This window comes from Cebus imitator, unplaced genomic scaffold (genome assembly GCF_001604975.1).
Source record: "Cebus imitator isolate Cc_AM_T3 unplaced genomic scaffold, Cebus_imitator-1.0 Scaffold192, whole genome shotgun sequence".
NCBI classification, from domain to species: Eukaryota; Metazoa; Chordata; class Mammalia; order Primates; family Cebidae; genus Cebus; species Cebus imitator.
This window is the reverse complement of record NW_016107507.1, coordinates 798972-816843: the sequence shown is the minus strand read 5'-3', so window position 1 is coordinate 816843 and position 17872 is coordinate 798972. Positions and strand designations below refer to the sequence as shown.

General features: G+C 41.0%; 1 protein-coding gene across 2 annotated transcripts in view; it reads right to left on the bottom strand.

The window, feature by feature from the left end:
• Window positions 1-17872, bottom strand: part of SLC26A4 (solute carrier family 26 member 4) — a 55704-nt gene that overhangs the window by 18180 nt on the left and 19652 nt on the right. For both annotated transcript variants that reach the window (XM_017546827.2, XM_017546826.2), the window contains 9 exons: window positions 16703-16855; window positions 16514-16596; window positions 11474-11621; window positions 10436-10549; window positions 6252-6329; window positions 6015-6110; window positions 4710-4816; window positions 2715-2784; window positions 587-679 (listed from right to left, as the gene is read on the bottom strand). In XM_017546827.2, coding sequence (XP_017402316.1) covers window positions 587-679; window positions 2715-2784; window positions 4710-4816; window positions 6015-6110; window positions 6252-6329; window positions 10436-10549; window positions 11474-11621; window positions 16514-16596; window positions 16703-16855 — 942 coding nt within the window. The remainder of the gene's footprint in view (window positions 1-586; window positions 680-2714; window positions 2785-4709; window positions 4817-6014; window positions 6111-6251; window positions 6330-10435; window positions 10550-11473; window positions 11622-16513; window positions 16597-16702; window positions 16856-17872) is intronic.

Genomic DNA, 17872 nt, shown 5'->3' with positions numbered 1-17872 from the left:
AAAAAAAAAAAAAAGAAAAACACTTAGAAACTCACTTAGAAAAACACTGATTTAGAGGCAAACTCCCAAGTTCAAAGCATAGCATGACATTCAGTACCAGAATTTTCTACTTATTTATTTCACTAGTATTTTTTGCTCTTTGCTGCAACTGGGCAACCCTACCTCCAATACGTATTTCCACTGTCTCTCAGCTCACACAGTTTTCAAGCACCTGACATGATTTCTTTCCTTCCGCTAACTGCCACACAAAGCCCATTAGTCCAACTAACCTGGATCTCTTCCTTCTGTGAACTCTCAACTGTCTATACTCCTTACTTGGAACTTACTCAAATTCTGCCTAGAATCATGTCTAATTTTTTGTCTGGCATAGTTATTGCTACCTGGATTTTAACATATGTGTTTTTTAAATCCCCAAATAGACTGTAAATTATTCGAAGGCAAGGATGTTATAGTTTAATTCTCATTGCCCTACACAAAGGAAATAAGTTCTAGGGTCTATTCCTGGTTGGAGCCCAATAAATACCTGTAGAATGAATGAAGTCTCAAAAGAGGTTAGAAAACAAATTTCTAGGGATAAAATACTTACCGTGGACTTGATACATTTTTTAAAACCATCGACATTGCCATAGAAAATAGGACTAGAAAATCTAAGAATCTTCACTCCTTGAGGTTCTTCAATCTGGCATTAAAAGAAATTGTCTGAGGTTAAATAATTTCAGGCCTCAGGTATTTAATTACATTTCTAGCTATTTAGCAAGAAGCCAGGTCGCAGTTGCTCAGAAGAGCTGGGTTGCAGCACCCAACCTACCTTCTTTTCTTTCTTTTCTTTCCTTCCTTCCTTCCTTCCTTCCTTCCTTCCTTTCCTTCTTTTCTTTTTTCTTTTTGATGGAGTTTTGTTCTGTTGCCCAGGCTGGAGTACAGTGCCGCAATCCTGGCTTACTACAACCTCCAGCTCCTGGGTTCAAGCGATTCTCCTGCCTCAGCCTCCCAAGTAGCTGGGATTACAGGTGCCGCCACCTGCCTGGCTAATTTTTGCGTTTTTAGTAGAGATAGTTACACCACATTGGCCAGGCTAGTCTTGAACTTCTGACCTCAAGTGATTCACCTTCCTCAGCTTCCAAAGTGCTGGGATTACAAGGCATGGGCCACTGTGTCCAGCCTCAACTTTTCTTAAATAGGGGCTTCATCCCAGCTAGGAGGTAATAGGTTACAAAAACTCTTTGACCTCTATAGTCTCACAGAAGTTCAAAGTTAGAAAGGGCCTATAAAGCAATTCATTCAATTCTCTGATTTTCAGATAAAGAAACTGAGGCTTAGAACAGTGCCATGATTTGCCTGAAGTTCATACCACTGACCCCCCTGATTTTGCTAACGTTCTTTAAAAGTAGCAAAGAAAAATAGCGAAACCAAGGGGATTTGCAGAACTGAGGCCTATGACATCATCTGCTGTTCTCACCCTGATATACCATGGCCACATCCAAAATAGAACCCATGAATCATAGAATCATAGCCTTTTCTAGTCTTCAGGAAATAGCAATTTTAGTCGAGCTCCTTCAGATGAGAAAACTGAGGTCCAGAGAGGCTGAATGACTTGGGCAAAGTCTCACAAAGATGGAGCCTAGAAGTCAGAATTCCCTAACTCAGCTTAGAGTTCCCTGCCCCAAAGCCAAAGAAATCTCAGTCATTTCAGCTCTTATTGGCACTTGGCTCGACATAACAGAAAGATCACAGAATAAATTAAGTAGCAGCTACTGAAATCCCAGGTTCAGTGTCCAACATTTTTTTAATGTTAAGGTAAAATTAGACTACAACTTCCTAGGGTTCACATTATTATTATTATTATTATTATTGCTATTGCTATGTTTGTATTTCCTTCATTTACTTTCTCTGCTTTTTTATCTTTGTTTCACCTGTTTATCACTAAGCAATTTTATTTGCAGGTGACACAAGCCCATCAATGGGATGTTTAATTTCTTTGTTTTTCATTTCCTGTGTCATATATTATTTCTCCTAATTCCAAGGATAAAGCAAAGTGTCAAATAGTAAGGTCATGGAGAACTTGATCATCTCTTGTGAGAACTCAGTAAAAAAAATCTTACGGAAGAAAAGAATTATAATACAGATAAATAAAATTTTGGTTGAACATCTAGAAATAATCTAATTGCCTATTATTTTTAAATTCCTCTAACAATAGTTTTATATCAAAATGACATTCAGCTGGCCAGGTGCGGTGGCTCACGCCTGTAATCCCAACACTTTGGGAGGCCAATATGGGCAAATCACTTGGGCTCAGAAGTTTGAGACCAGCTTGTGCAACATGGTGAAACCCCATCTCTACTAAAAATACAAAAGTTAGCCAGGCCTGGGGGCACCTGCCTGTAATCCCAGTTACTCGAGAGGCTGAGGCAAGAAAGTCACTTGAACCCAGGAGGCAGAGGTTGCAGTGAGCTGAAATCATGCCACTGCACTCCAGCCTGACTGACAGAATGAGACTCCACCTAAAAAAAAGACGTTCAGCTAGCGTGGACAAAATTCATATAAACCATGGATGTCAGAAGGCACTTTGGATCAAAAGTTTTTGTGACACTCCCTGTGGGCTAACAGATTTTCCCAACAGGTAGTTCTCCCCTTGGCTACCTCGTACCTAACATGGAACTGCTGAAACTTCAGGCTAGTAAACCCAAGTCCAGGAAATGTCTCACAAAGTCACTTACGTTTTTGTAATTCTTGGTACTTTTGTAGATATCTGTGCTAGGGATGCTTCCAAGGCCATTCCAAGAAGGACTAGAAGAAAAAAAAAAATCAAGGTCAAGATTTTTTGGAACAGCCACATTTTGGAATAAAAAGCTAAAAACAACAGCTACTGAAGAGCGCATCATTCTGGTGTTTTGGACTCTGTCTTTACTGCAGATGACATTTTCCTGTAGCTAACTCTGAAATGAACAGCTGGTGTTTGTGTGGAATCGGCAGGGGAGGGGAGAGACTGTGCCTCTCTTCTGATGGCTGAGAGAAATAATGAGCATCATACTTGCACGTGTACCACACGTTATAGGATAAGCAAAGAGCTCTTATTTAAGCCCTGCCATAACCCTGAAAGGTCATCAGCATTATGCTGACTTGTATTGTTAAGTAAATGGGAGTTAAGAGAAATAAGAAAAGGCCTGGAGGTAAAGGGCAGCACAGCCTCTGTCTTAACCCCTGGGTCTTCCAGTGCCTGGCTCTTCTTTGTGACTTCGTCCCTTTTTATAGAAATAGGAGACTGGGAGGACCAGAAATAAGTCTATCCTGTCAACCAGACTGTGATTTCCTGTTCCTGATGCAATCAGATAAATTCCGTGATTCTTCATGTGTGACTAGAGACATGCTAAATACAATTCTTGAAGAAAGAGTATCTGTTTGGTGTACTTTCAGCATTGTGCTCTCTGGATCAGCATGATAATTTCTGGAAATTAAGTACTGTGGAGGATACAGCTTTTCGTTGGCTAAAAGCCTAGATATCAAACTAGCAGCTAAAATGTGCCACTAGTTTTTCCCTGGCTTGCAGGGTTGTGCTGATTTTTAACTTAAAAGTTCATAAGCTAATCTGTCTCTGTAAAACCCTTCTTTCCCAACCGCACCCACACAAGAAAAAATAGACACAGAGGCATATACAACATAAGAGACAGCATCTTCTAAGGAGGCTTTCAGGGATGTTTCCTAGCAGCAAGTTGGGTACTTTGGGAGCTTGCAAACTTTCTCAGGCCCTTGGCCAATCATTTTGAGGGTGTTGAGGAAACACAAGCCTTTTGGGCAGGCACCAATAAGCCAAGGTAGGGAAGGAGGGCAAGAAGACCTGGCTGGTGGAACAGGAGAGGAGAGCTGATGGTAAGCTGACGACGTGCAGCTTGATGTTTTTCCAGGTGTCTTCTTCCTTCATGGCCCAAGCAGAGGCAGAGCAGGGGCCAGAAGTCTGGAAAGATGATGGACACTTTGAGGAGGAAGAGACTGTTCCCCTCCAGGCTCAGGAGGGCACTTAACTAATGCCTCTCTAGAGTCAAACAAAACCAACCAAAAACCACCTTCAGGCCACTCACCTTCCCTCACAGGCTGTTTTCTATTATTTAAATCATGTCTTTGCTGCCTTCACTCTGCATATGAGCTAATTGTTTCCTTTGCATAATTGTGTTATATGCCTTATTGGTTATATGACAGATTTGAATGAATTTTGGCTGTCATCAGCTATTTTAAAGTCCTCCTTTCTGGGTTATATAACTTTTGGTTACTAGCATTAAAAAAAGAAAATGAACTATAATATATAGCAGCTGTCTTGTTCCAAGCATGGGGCCCAGCGCCTCACATTCTTCATCTCATTTAAAGAAGAAACTACAAAACAACCTCAGCCTTTGGCTAAGGCAGTGGAGCCCATGACTAGGTGCACAGGTTCAAATCTTAGCTCTACCATGTACTAGCTATGGGATCTTAGAGATGCTTCTTACCCTTTCTGAATTTCTCTTTTCTCACCTGTAGGATGAGACTAATAAAACTGATTCATAGGCTTTTGTTGAAGATTAAGTATGTCTGTAAAACACTGCATGCTTAATTCATAGAAGCACTCAATATACAGTAACTATAATGAAAGCAAGTGATTTCACTATGTTAATCAAAATGGCATAAGAAAGATCAGGGTGTGTTGTTCTATTTATAGGAAATCTGGGTTTTACGTTACTCACAACTGAACTCTCAGGACCACAGTCAATAGTCCAAATATAAGGCCAGCTAGTAAACCAAGATCCAGCCCCAGGATGATGGACACTATACATGTAAACACCCAGATAACCTAGAGAAAAAATAGAAATGAAAAGAAATATATTAATGTATCAGGTACCATAATGTGATAACTACCTGTACAAATAAGATCAATTATCCACAAACAAATTACAGCTTTTTTTTTTTCTTTTGAGACAGGGTCACATTCTCAGTTGCCCAGGCTGGAGTGCAGTGGCACCATCATAGCTCACTGTAGCCGCCATCTTCTGGGCTCAAGTGATCCTCCTGCCTCAGTCTCCCGAGTTGCTGGGATTACCCACAAGTACATACCACACCTGGCTAATTTTTTATTTTTTATTTGTGGTAGAGACAAGGTCTCACTGTGCTACCCAGGCTGGTCTCAAATTCCTTTGCTCAAGTGATCCTCCTGCCTCCCAAAGTGCTGGGATTACAGGCCTGAGCCACTGTGCCTGGCCAAATCACAGCTTTTAAAAAATATTGTGACTTCATTCATTTCATATTTAAGTGGCTGTAGAAACTGGACTTCCCAATTAAGACCAACTGTCCCATTTTATTTATTTGTAAATATTTGAACAGCTAATATATTTGCATGGTTCAGAAGGGAATTTTCATTAAAAAGGGAAAAACTCTTGCTCACAACCCTCCCCTTCTTCACCCATTCCCAACCTCCCTCCTTCCGTGTATCCACTTTTATTTCTGCCTGTGTCTGTGCTTTTCCCCAGCATTTCTATTCTGGTCTCTTTTTCACTTAACGATTTGTCTTGGAAAATTTTCCATATCAATATGTAGGAAGTCTTCTCATTCTTTTTATGGTTTAAATTAGAGAGGAACTCTGAAGGATTTAGCTTCTGATTTTTAGTTTCTCAGAATAGTTGTGAAGGTTATGTTAGTCACAGTTAAAGTCAGCATGGGCTTTTACATTTTCTATTTTATTTTTGCATTATTTTGTATGTTGTTTGTCCTTCTAGGGTGTTTAAACTTTTTTTTTTCGTTTAGAAGGCCAAAGGTGTATGAATGAGCCTCATATGGGATTCTTGCTGGAAATCGACCTTCCCAGAGATACAGGAACAAAATGCAGTTCACATGGAAGACTTCATGGCTTTGATTTATCCACACAATTCTAAATTCTCCTCTGGGGTTCCCAAAGTGCAAGTAAGACTTAGGGGATGGGGGAATACAGGGATATGGCAGGAAGCATATAAGAACCAAATCTTATTTCAGATAAAAATGGCTGGTAGGCAACTTACAGCATCAATCTTATTCTGCCTCCACAGACGAGGAACGTCACACACCTGCATAAACATCCCTTTCAGGTTGGCAATTACAACAGCTGCCAAGACCGACTGCCAACAGAGACAGAGAAGGCTGTGTTATTCAGGGAATGGTTTTCCATGTGATGATTTTTAAATCTCCTGTTATTTTCTCTGGTAGCAGAGTAGTGAAGGGAAATTATGCAATCGGTATGCAGAGAAGCAGGATTATACCTTCTGCAAGGGTTCCAGAAGCTTCCCCAGGGCAACAATGGCGATCATCACAATCCCAGCAGAGATGATGCCAGCAACCTGGAAAACACACACCTCCCATGAAAAGAATTCCTCCTTCTCCCTAGTGTCTTCCAGCTCACTGGATGTGAATATGAGACAGCCTGTTCACAGGTACACTTCATACTTCCCTACCTCCCTCTTCTGCGCAATACTGTTGAGAAAAATGAGAATCATTGCTCAAACTACAAAGCTGAACAAAAATGGCATCTATATATGCTACGGCAGAGAAGCTAAAGAAAATATGGAGACTGATCCTATGAAAGTAAAGCCAGTTTGACACGGATTTTGTTTGGAGATATTACACAGCTGGAGTTTCAGTGTCCACTCAGGAGGTCAACCTTCTAGTTATTTGCCATGTTAGGAAACACGGTCTACCCACCACTTTCCCAACAACAGAGGTCACTGTCATATTCTTGGGAAATATATTTTTATGGCACATAGCTGATTCTTCTGCATTATTGAAGGTGCAGCTATAATAGCAATTCTGACAACACTTCGTACTTGTAGCACATGGTCGCATTAAAGTCTCAGATAAAATAAATTTACTCATCCTATTGCAAATTCAGAATGCCACATTGGCACATTGAGAGGTGGGATTGTGTCTCCTGCTTCCTCTGACAGTTCCACGGAGGCAGGCTCAGAGCTTTGCCCCAAGGCAGCCTGAAACAGTGGCTACGGAGTGACGGGGCAATAGCAGGGGTAAAAGGAAGCTTCAGAAACTTTACCTTCACTGGCAAAAATAGCTCTCCTATGATCCGTAAATAGGAAAGAGGCTGAGGGGGTGGGGACTATTCTCTGGTTTGATTAGATGACCAATGAATTCTCTGTTGAGACAGCTGGGGCAGAGCCGAGGTGAAGATTAGAAGGTCTGAAACAAAGAAGAAAAGGAGACAGGGAACTAAAAGCAAAGCAATCAGAGAGGAAGCAACAGGGAAGACTGTGTGAGCACAAGTACTGCCTAGTGCAAGAAGTCTGAGTTAAGGGAGACAGACAGACACAGAAAATAGAAACAGAAAATTAGAAAACTTAATTAGAAAGCATTGGCTCCACCTGGCAAATTGATCATTTATTTTTAGATTATAGCTGGGCAGCCTGAGGCAATATGATGTGTAGGAGGTACTAAAAGACAGGCTTTGTGTGTCTGGCTCCCTTTTCTATGCTGTATTCCCACCCTAGATTCCCAGTACTGTGGTGCTCTTTCCCCTCTCCTGACTAAGTGGAGAAGCTGATATCCTCCTTCCCTCCCTTCTCTTCGCTTTCCGTCATATCCCTTCCCTTCCTCTCCCTTCTCCTTCCTTCCATTTTCTTCTTTCCTTCCTTCCTTCCTTGCATGCAATTACATAACCAGTATTTACGGAGCCGCTTGCATCTATCTCACTGTGGATACAGGGCTCTGTAAACTGGAGAAAGATATGGAGATTTGGGAACAAGGACCACAGTCAGCTGCCAAACTCATGCCAGGAGAGAGGCCACCTACTTGCCAAGTATATGTCATAATTAGCTTCCAATTATGGGGGCCAAGGCTAATTTTGACCACTATATTAAAATCGGTGAGTGATCAATTATTTGTACTTACTTGATAAGGCTTGTTTGTGAGAAACTCTGTAGACTTTGTATCTACAAGCAGATTTAGTTACTAAAAAGCTGTTCTGTCAAGGGAGGGGGCAATCAGAGCTAAAGAGTGGTTTGTAATCAGAATTACTTTTCCATGAGTCAGTAGGAGTCAGATGGGGGTGAGAGAAAGAAAAGGTTGCAATGTTTAATTCTACAATCTGTAGACTTGCTAAAAAAAAACAGTTTATGTCCACCAATACTCATTCTTCCATTCACTCATTCACCAGATATATGCCAGGTGCTTCTTATGTGCCAGGCACAATATATGTATCATAGATGCTATTCTTACCTAGAGGAGTGAAAGAGTGAGCATTTACAAGTGTGTGCTAAGACTTTACATTTTCTTATTTAGTCCTCACACTATCCCTGTGAGATGGATGCAGTTATCATTCCCATTTTCTAGTTGCTGAAACTGAAGTTCCAACATAAGAGAAAACAGGAGAAGCCACCCAAGAGAAGACCTGCCAGTTTATTTGTCCATGAGTCCCTGGATTGCAGTTCAGGCACTTAGACTTTTAACCCCAGAATTTAGTATAGATTTCAGCAATTAAACATCAAGCCATTTCTTTACTTGTTTCATTCTTTAATGCTGAAATCCTGGCATCCTTCATTCCTAAATATAATACAAGCCAGTGTGTGGCAGGGGAAATTAGGTTACCAGAACGCTATTATCCCCCAAGCCCTCTGCCAAGGAGGTCACTTTACATGGGCATTCTTACTGGAACAGCCAACCTATGCCTCATTTGAGCCTGGAGGTAACATCCGGAGAATGGACATCAGCAGTCTGAGATCTGCCTGCACCAGGTGAAGACCACGTGCTCTGGAGAGCCTGTCAATGCTCCGTCTCAAATGAAGGCGGCAGAAACTCCTGCTGCTGACAGCTACAGCCTGAAATGCACCCAGCTTTGGAAATTGGCTCTGACCTCTTCCCCTTGACCACAGATCTCTGGCTATGCCTCTGAATATGAGCTGTATTATCTTACCTGCTCCCTCAGAGCTGGAAACATTTGCAAAAAAAAAAAAATTAAGAAAAATTCTGAAAATAAAATTTTTTGTTGAAAAGCAGCCAAAAAACTGGAAGAGGCCAATTTTTCCAAGTCTGTCACAAGATCCATTATAAATAGGAAAGGAGCATCACATGCATATTGGGACAATTAAAGCTCTCCCTGGGCAAGTCACTGATGGAGTCATTAGTTTTCTCAGTTATTCTCGTGTGTGTGTGTGTGTGTGTGTGTGTGTGTGTGTGTGTGTGTGTGTGTGTTTCTTCTTTTCTTGAGACAGAGTCTTGCTCTTGTCACCCAGGCTGGAGTGCAATGGCACAATCTTGGCTCACTGCAACCTCCACCTCCTAGGTTCAAGCAATTCTCCTTCCTCAGCCTCCCAAGTAGCTGGGATTACAGGCATCCACCACCATGCCTGGCTAATTTTTATATTTTTAGTAGAGAAGGGGTTGCTCCATGTTGGCCAGGTTAGTCTCGAACTCCTGACCTCAAGTGATCTGCCCACCTCAGCCTCCCAAAGTGCTGGGATTACAAGCGTGAACCACTGTGCCCAACTTTTTTTAAGGGTCTCTGCCTTAATAAAATCCATTTGAAGACTGTGTGAGTGTGTGTGTGTGTGTGTGTGTCTATTGCACTGTGTAGTTTGGGTTTGTTGTTCTTTGTCGTCTCAATGCACCTCTTACTCCTAAATAATAGTTTTTTCTGAGTGTGGGGAAGATAAGACCCTCAAGGTGTAAGAGACAGAAGCACAATTTCTGAGTCAGTCCTTTGTGCCCATCTGCTTGGTGTGGCCTCTCTGACAGTGTCCTGCCGGAAAGAGTCACTTTTGAGCATGGCCCCTGAGTTTTCTGAACGCTCAAGGAGGGATTATCCAGAGATTAACTGGGATGCTGGCTCTTTGGTCACCTTGTAAAGGCAACAACTACAAACCACATTTAAAAGATAAGGTTAAACCCACATTTAGAACTTGAAGAACATAAATCTTAGGAAGAAATGCCAAAAATGTTACAACAAAAATATTCTTGGCCAGCAAACTGTTGTTCTATGGGACCAAAAGCCCTGGAGGCAGTTCCTGATCCTTGTAAAGGAAATGTAAATAAAGGTTTTTACTTTCCTGAAAACAGAACGAGCCCCAAAGCCATGAAACACTTTTACTAGGCCCTCTCTCCCCCCCCCCCCCCCAACAAATTAACAAAAATCAGCATCCTTGATTACTGTTTCCTTGACAGTTGTTATTGACCATGGAGAAGCAGGTAAGTGTAGCTACATTCCCGGTGAGCACTGACACAAAGAGATTTGAGAATCGCTGTATCAGAATACCATAAATGTTATTTTTAAAGAGATTTTAGGTGAGGGAGTGGAATGAGAGGAACTGGCCTGAGGTGAATCAGATTAGGAAGCACAAGTCCCAAAGGCGAATTGTCCTGCTCAGTTCTGTATAAGCCTTCCCGGGGCGCCATTCCTCAGCCTTGTTCTCTGAGATGGATATCACATGGCTGTTGTTCCTACCTGTGTCTTTCCTCCAGTGCTCTCCTGGACTGCCGTGCGAGACAGAGCAGTGGTGGCCACAAAACAAGAGAAGAATCCTGAGAAGATGTTGCTGATCCCAAAGGCAATGAATTCCTAAGGGAGAGACTGGATGACAGTGATGCTACAAATTGAATCTTTGCAAGACCTTCGCTGGGTATTTCAGGAAGTACATTAAGAATGAAAACTCACGTGCCCACCCTGCCTGGTGGTCCAGTTTAATTTTTACCATGACAGGTACTTGGGGTCCTTGTACGACATCAGGAGTTTGGACTCCATACCACCCAAGAGAGGTCTCATTGCTCTCGATTATTTTTAAAGTTGACGAGAAATAGCACCTGATCCTTTTCTAAGTTTTTTCACTGCCTCGTGAATGAAATGTCTACAGCTCTCACATAAAGTGTTTTTCTGTAGTTGAATACTTGCTACAAAGCATATCATGACTAGCAATGCTGCTATTCTGCTTGATTACTAACCATTTAACTGTTGTCATCACTATACTGTATTTTCAGAAACGTATAGGTACAGAACTTGCAAATTTGCAAGCAGTGTGAAATCAGCTTACCTGGCAATGTATCACATGCCTATACAAACTGCCTGTATATATTAATTGCACGGTGAACCACCTTAACTTAAAGTGGTCACAACTATTATTAATAATGTTTGTTGCGCTGTTTGGTCATATTATAATTGCCATTAAAAATAATTACCAAGAGGTACTGGGTTACATGAAGAATTCTGTTTCTGACCTAATATGTTCACTTTCAATGTTATTTATGACCTGATTGAATTAGCTGTTCTAAAATTAGTGTTATTTCAACTTATTTCTTAAAGAAGCAAAGCGATCCTGCATGCCTACTCCAAAATAATTTCTAATTAACAAGCACAGAGGAAAACCAACCCAATAAGATCTGGTGAAAGAATACAATCCCTTCTTTAGCTGACACCAAAATCTTTTCCATTTATGTTTTTTTCTTCTTTTCAGCCCTATAAAACCAGTTCACAAAAGGGCACCCATACCTGGTTCCCATCGATGGCGTAATCATACTTGGTGGCATATACTTTTCCTACTGACACTGCAATAGCATAAGCCACCACAGCAATGGAAAACGATGCAGCCAGCATCTCCGAGAACAAGCTCACAGGTGGAAGTGCAGGTGGCAAAAACCTAGTGAGTTTTTAAATGAAAAATGCTGTGAAGATTTGACCACCATTCTTTTTCCCCATCTCATCAAATGCTATATCCACTAAGTCACATATTAGACATGAAAGTACTTGTGCCACGAGAACAAACAGCACATGAAATACATGCCTGGGGGTACAGCTTTTAAACGGTTTAATCAGAAGTTGGTGTTATCTCACTGGCTTTCTTTGTCCTCGATTTTAGAGCCTACCAGTGCTACCCCTTCTATATCTCTCACAGGAATAAATCTGCCGGTACTGATTCTTTAATACAGCCCCATCCATGCCATTTCACATGTTAGTGTTTCTCTTTCTACAATTCTATCTTAAAGGTCTTTGAATTTAAAAGAGATTCTAGCCATAATATGAGATTTACTCTATATGAAGAGATATTGGGTCTGTTAGAGAGACAAAGAATGTATAATGCTAACAGAGCTTTTCTTAAGGAAAATCCTTTCCTTAAGGGCCATGACATTTAAAATCTTCTTAAAGCAAAAAAGATTAAATTAATGCAATTATCATAATGCTCCATAGTGACTAAAATATCTCAATGATTGTGGGGTCCAATTACTATTGTTTGACAAAATCAGAGCTACCCTACAAACCATATAAGAAAATTAACCTACACGTTTACATCATGAGGTTGACCCAAATATGAAAATTTGGGAGATGGCCTTCATGTAACTATATCTTGGTGATTATCCATATGGTGTAATTCCAGAGGCCCCCAGCCATAAAGTGTCTGCCCCACCTACCTCACTTATGCCTAAAGTTTGCTTAATAAGGAAACTACATTTTCCCCTATAATTAGATAACAGTGGTAAAAATAAAATAGAAATAAGGTTTTTAGAGAAAACCATAGAGAAAGTTAAACCTAGCGAGCATCCTAGGTATTGCTGAATCTACCTCTTGTTTTGTTGATAAAGGAACTTGGACGCGAAACATGAAGTGATTTGCTTGAGGTCAGTTACTCGGTCCAGGTTGAAATGTTAAATATCAAATGATTTCTTATCTAATAAGATCTGTTTGGTTCTCTGCCCTTGAAGCCTTACTCCCCACAAATGAGGTTAATTTTCAGACTCCTTTTCTCCTTATATCCCATCCTACCCCACAAGGAGACTCTGGAATGAACCCCATCTGTAGACAGACAGGATATTGGAAACCCTGAACCAATAGGTGGGCGACTCAACATCATATCACCTGCTGGTTTGGATGTGACTTGGGACCACACTTCTCAAAGCAGGCTCCTGACTTGCTCCTGAGACCCAGTCAACCCTCCTTCAGGCCACTGGGGCTTGACAAAGTAACTTGCCAGTTCCACATACAGTTTAGTTTTGATAGCAGCCTAATGCACATTGCCTGCCTGGATGCCTAGTCCTCCAAATATGACTGATCCTTGATTATCCATGGTTGCAAAGTGTAAAGTGCAAAGACGTAAGTCAAAGGACCAGAATCACTCTCAAATGACTTTGGGCATGTTATTAAAACCTACCACGTCCCAGTTTTCTCAGCTGTCAAACAGGGACGATATACTCTTCTCATAGGATTCAAGGAGGAATCACTTGTATAAGTAATTAGTGTCTACACGCATCGTAGGCTCTTGGTATATATTGGGGGAACCTAAGTCTGCCAAATTCCTGCCACTCATGTCTTCTGTCTTGCTGAACCCTAAGTGAAGCCCTAAACCAACTGAAGTCCTGCTGGATATCTTCTAATGAAATGTAAGTAAGTCTTTTTTCTTGCCCTGCCCTCCTTCTGTGGACACGACTCTCCAAATGTTTTGCTCAGTGAGCCTCTTTGGCCCCAGCCAACCGTATCAGGCCTGATCACGAGACAGCACTACCAAGAGCCCAGGTGAGCGTGTGAACACACACTTATCTGAAAAGATGATGGCAGGGAGAGATGGACCCTGAAGGCCCAAAAATTCCACAAATGACAGCGTGATAAGCAGATGCCAAGGGCATATTTTTACTTCAGATGGGGTCTGAACACTTGGCAACCGCACCACCACTCCAGCTAGAGAAGAGCAGCCCTCAGAACGCAGCTGGGAAAAAACCTCTGTGGTTTTGTTGGCTTTGCCCCTGTGCCACACTTACAAGAACAACTGCAAAGCACATACTTTAAAAACAACAGTAGGCTTGAGTTTCCCAAACCAACTAAGGGAACCCAGATTAATGGGACAAGGCATATTCTGTGGACCACCTATAACTTGATACATCCTAGGAAGCCTGACAAAAGGGCTCTATAACAGTGCCTCTAATCCCAGCACTTTGGGAAGCTGAGGCAGGAGGATCACCTGAGGTCAGGAGTTTGAGACCAGCCTGCCTAACATGGTAAAACCCCATCTCTACTAAAAATACAAAAATTAGCTGGGCGTGGTGGCATGTGCCTGTAATTCCAGCTACTTGGGAGGCTGAGGAAGGAGAATCACTTGAACCTAGGAGGTGGAGGTTGCAGTGAGCTGAGATAGCACCACTGCACTCCAGTCTGGGTGACAGAGCGAGACTCTGTTTCAGAAAAGAGAGAAAGGAAAGATAATAACAGTAACAAACATGACAACAAGAGGACCTCTGGAACTGGAGAGGACAGGAGGTAAGAGAGTGAATAGAGATTAAAATTTAGAGGACAAGCCATCAATCTTGAGTTTAAACATACACACGCACGCACACACACACATGCACACACACACACACCACTATAACAGAAAAGGTAAAAGAGAAGCCTGGGACAGGATGAGTGAGGAACTGGACAGATTACGAGTTGCAGATAAGGACCAGTTGCATGAGAAGAAAGGCGCATGACTGCCCCTCATAGTGTCTGCTGGTTAAGAAAATGCCCGGGGCAAGAGAATGAGTAAATCCTAGCGGGATGTTCAGATGCTGGCCAGACAACGAAAAGTCGCATGTGTCTACCAGGAAAGGGGATGGAGGGAAGGGCATGGAACCACTGTTTTTGACTATCCAATGTGGCATTGTTATTGGGGACTGAGTGATTCCAACATATGGTCCTGACCCTCAATAGAATAAAGGGGAACTACCAGCAGTAGCTTTAATGGAGGATTGAAAGCAGGGAGGAGATCAAAAGGGGGCATATGACAATCTCTCTGCCCCTCTTCCTTTCGCTGTGCTCACCTCAGCCCTTTTAATACTCTGCTTGCTCCTTTCCAATCTCTCCATTCCATCCTGTCTTCTTCAGGTTTGTTAATATCGTCAGAATTGTTTCTGTGCTACCAAGTGAGATTGGATAACCAAGGCCTTTGCTGTGGCTTGTTTATAATGACATAGGCTTGGGTACTTTATCCCTTCGATAAGGGTTTTCTGAGAGCCTACAGTGAGATGAGCTCTGTGCTTGGGGACAGGGCTGAACAACACAAATGAGGTCACTGCCCTCGTGAGGGAGTTTAAAGTCCCTGGGGCCAGGCAGGTTAAATTAGCTGACCAAGCTGCCAGGTGGTCTGTCAAAGGATTCAGCTTCATTAAACTCAAGGGCGAGAGGCTAGAGTTCCATTCTCAGGAGGAGAGCACAGGAAAGCTCTGCAGAAGACCTGGAAGGATAATTTAGGGCAGAAAAAATGAGTTCCCAAGCCAAGTAATGGAACACAGATGGATGGGATAGGGCCTGCTCTGTGGACCACCTATAACTTAATACATCCTAGGAAGCCTGACAAAGGGCTCTGTAAAGTATCTTTTTCTTTAATTCTTTCTAACTCCGGAAATCATCTAATTGTTCAATTAGATTTGTTGATCCTTTTAAAGAGGTTCTCCAGTTTCCCTGAGGGCAAGATCACCTGAGGCACTTTTGAAAAATATGATTTCCTGAGCCCCTCCTCTGGAAAGCCTGATTCAATAGGTTTGGGGTGGGAACCAGGAATCTGTGTGAAAAAGAATCCCGATTCTTACAAAAGGGTAAGTTTGAGAAACACTATAATGGATATAGCATGTAAATTAAGTTCCATGTAGCCAGTTGTCCTTTTTCAAATATTTTGACACAGGCATTAGAAGAATCAAATGGAAATACAGCAGTTCCCTGTGGAATAAGCTCTGGGAATAAGCTTGCCTGAAGAAGTTTCTATGAAGAGCATGGAAAACAAACACTGGTACCAAGTCCCTCTGCTAATCCTAAGGGAGGGAACACCGGTACTTCTTGATTAACAGCATGTCCAGTCTTAAATGTTATAAGTGATTGTTACAAATAAACATCTGGGCTTCCTTTGTAAACCCATATAAGAAAATTATAGCACAGGGTACTTTGTCTCTTCTCTGTTTCATAAGAGATCTCACTGGTGTTTCACAACAAGCTTGAGTTGAGGCTTCAGCTGTTTTCCTTATCCTTGTCTTATACAGGAGAATCTCCTTAGGTCACAAAACTGGGTAGTGACAGAAATGAATGAAGGGTCTTGGTCTTTTACTCTGCTAATTCACCAAACTACCAAACATTTCTAAAACTTCCCTTGAAGATAATGCATTTTATTTATAGATACGAAGGATATAATTATTACCTAAGACTGATTAAACTAGATGGTAGAGAATTTAGGCCAGATATCCCTGATTCTTAAAGCAGATTGTTCACAGTGCAATAGATGTTACTAAGAAATGATTCTATTTATATTGTATTATAACTTTATGTATAAGTTTAAATCAGGAGTCTGGTGTTAACTGCACATGTACTGCCGTATTTTAAGAAAATGAAGATAAAACAGCATATAGGGGCTGCTTTAAACAAATGGGTTGACATTTATCTACACACATACTGTTTCTTATGGTTGTTTCTTCAAGATCACACACAAATAGGAGCATCAGTGAAACGAAGTTTGTAATAAATGTTTCATTAAGTAAAAAGGACTGTATTAGTACTGTCTAAGAGCAACACAATACTCACCCCCTTGGGATGGATTTAACAATGCCAGCATTATAATTTTTTTCCAGGTTGGCTGCATATGAAATGGCAGTAGCAACTATCGTCTGAAATAAAACAAAAGATATTAAAAAAAAAAGCTCCATTGGTTTTAATAATTCCTTGCTTGTCAACCAAATAATGCTGACTTTTCTAACTACATATTCTACTTACCACAATGACTTCTATAGGAATAGGGACTGGTATTTTGTGCCTAAATCGATCATTTAATTCCTTAACCGCCATACAGATGACAATGGTGAGTAATCCAGCAATGAAATCAGCAAGATTGGTATCACCGATATTTTGAAAAATCTCAACCAGCGTCTATAAAAAGAAAATAATTTTATATACTTCCTGCTGCCACACACACATGCACACACACACATACACAATTCTCATACAAATCTTTCCACACAAAGAACCTTGATATCAGCATCAAACCACACTTGAAAGTTTCAGGAAAGTGATAAAAATGTGTTGGTTGATAGAGAGACCATTAGATACATACAATTGCTGCAATATATATACCAATTTTTTATGATCATTTACTTGGAAAGGAAAAACTGGGTGATTTCTACATTCTTATTTTTGCTTCTCTATATTTTTTATAATAATAAAAATGTCTTAAAAGAAAAAATGTCATTATAAACATACTGCCTTTTACTTGAAGAAAAGCTTTACAAGTTTGTATCTTGAAATGGGTTTATAGGTATTATTAAGTAGCCTGATTTTCACTATGGTGATATTATTGAGACTAAAAGCTGATAAATATGAAACTTTCAGTTGATCAGTGGTTGGGGGGTGTGTGTGTGTGTGTGTGTTTGTGTGTGTGTGTGTGTATGTGTGTGTGTTTCTTTCTATATTTTTTTCGTCACAATTAGCCAGTGTTTTAGGTAAAGCTCTTTCCTAAACCTGAATGATACAGATAACAACAACAACAAAAAATCCTAAAATACTCCATATGTGGATACAGGTAGACTGATTCATTCTTTATGGCAAAGAAAAGCTACTGAATTGACATATAGGCCAAGCATAAATTTTTGGAAATAACTTTGGTACTTAATTTTATTTATCAAACTTGAACTAAGATAACATTAAAAAAAAAAAAAAAAAAAAAACTTTTTTTTTTGAGACAAGATCTTGCTCTGTTGCCCATGCTGGGTGCAGTGGCCTCAAACTCCTCAGCTCAAGCAGTCCTTCCACCTCACCCTCCAGAGTAGCTGGGACTACAGGCAGGCATCTATATTTATTTTATTTATTGTAGAGACTACAATAAATAGGCTATTTTATTTTTTGTAGATTTGGGGGGTGGGTCTCATTTTGTTGCCCAGACTGGTCTTG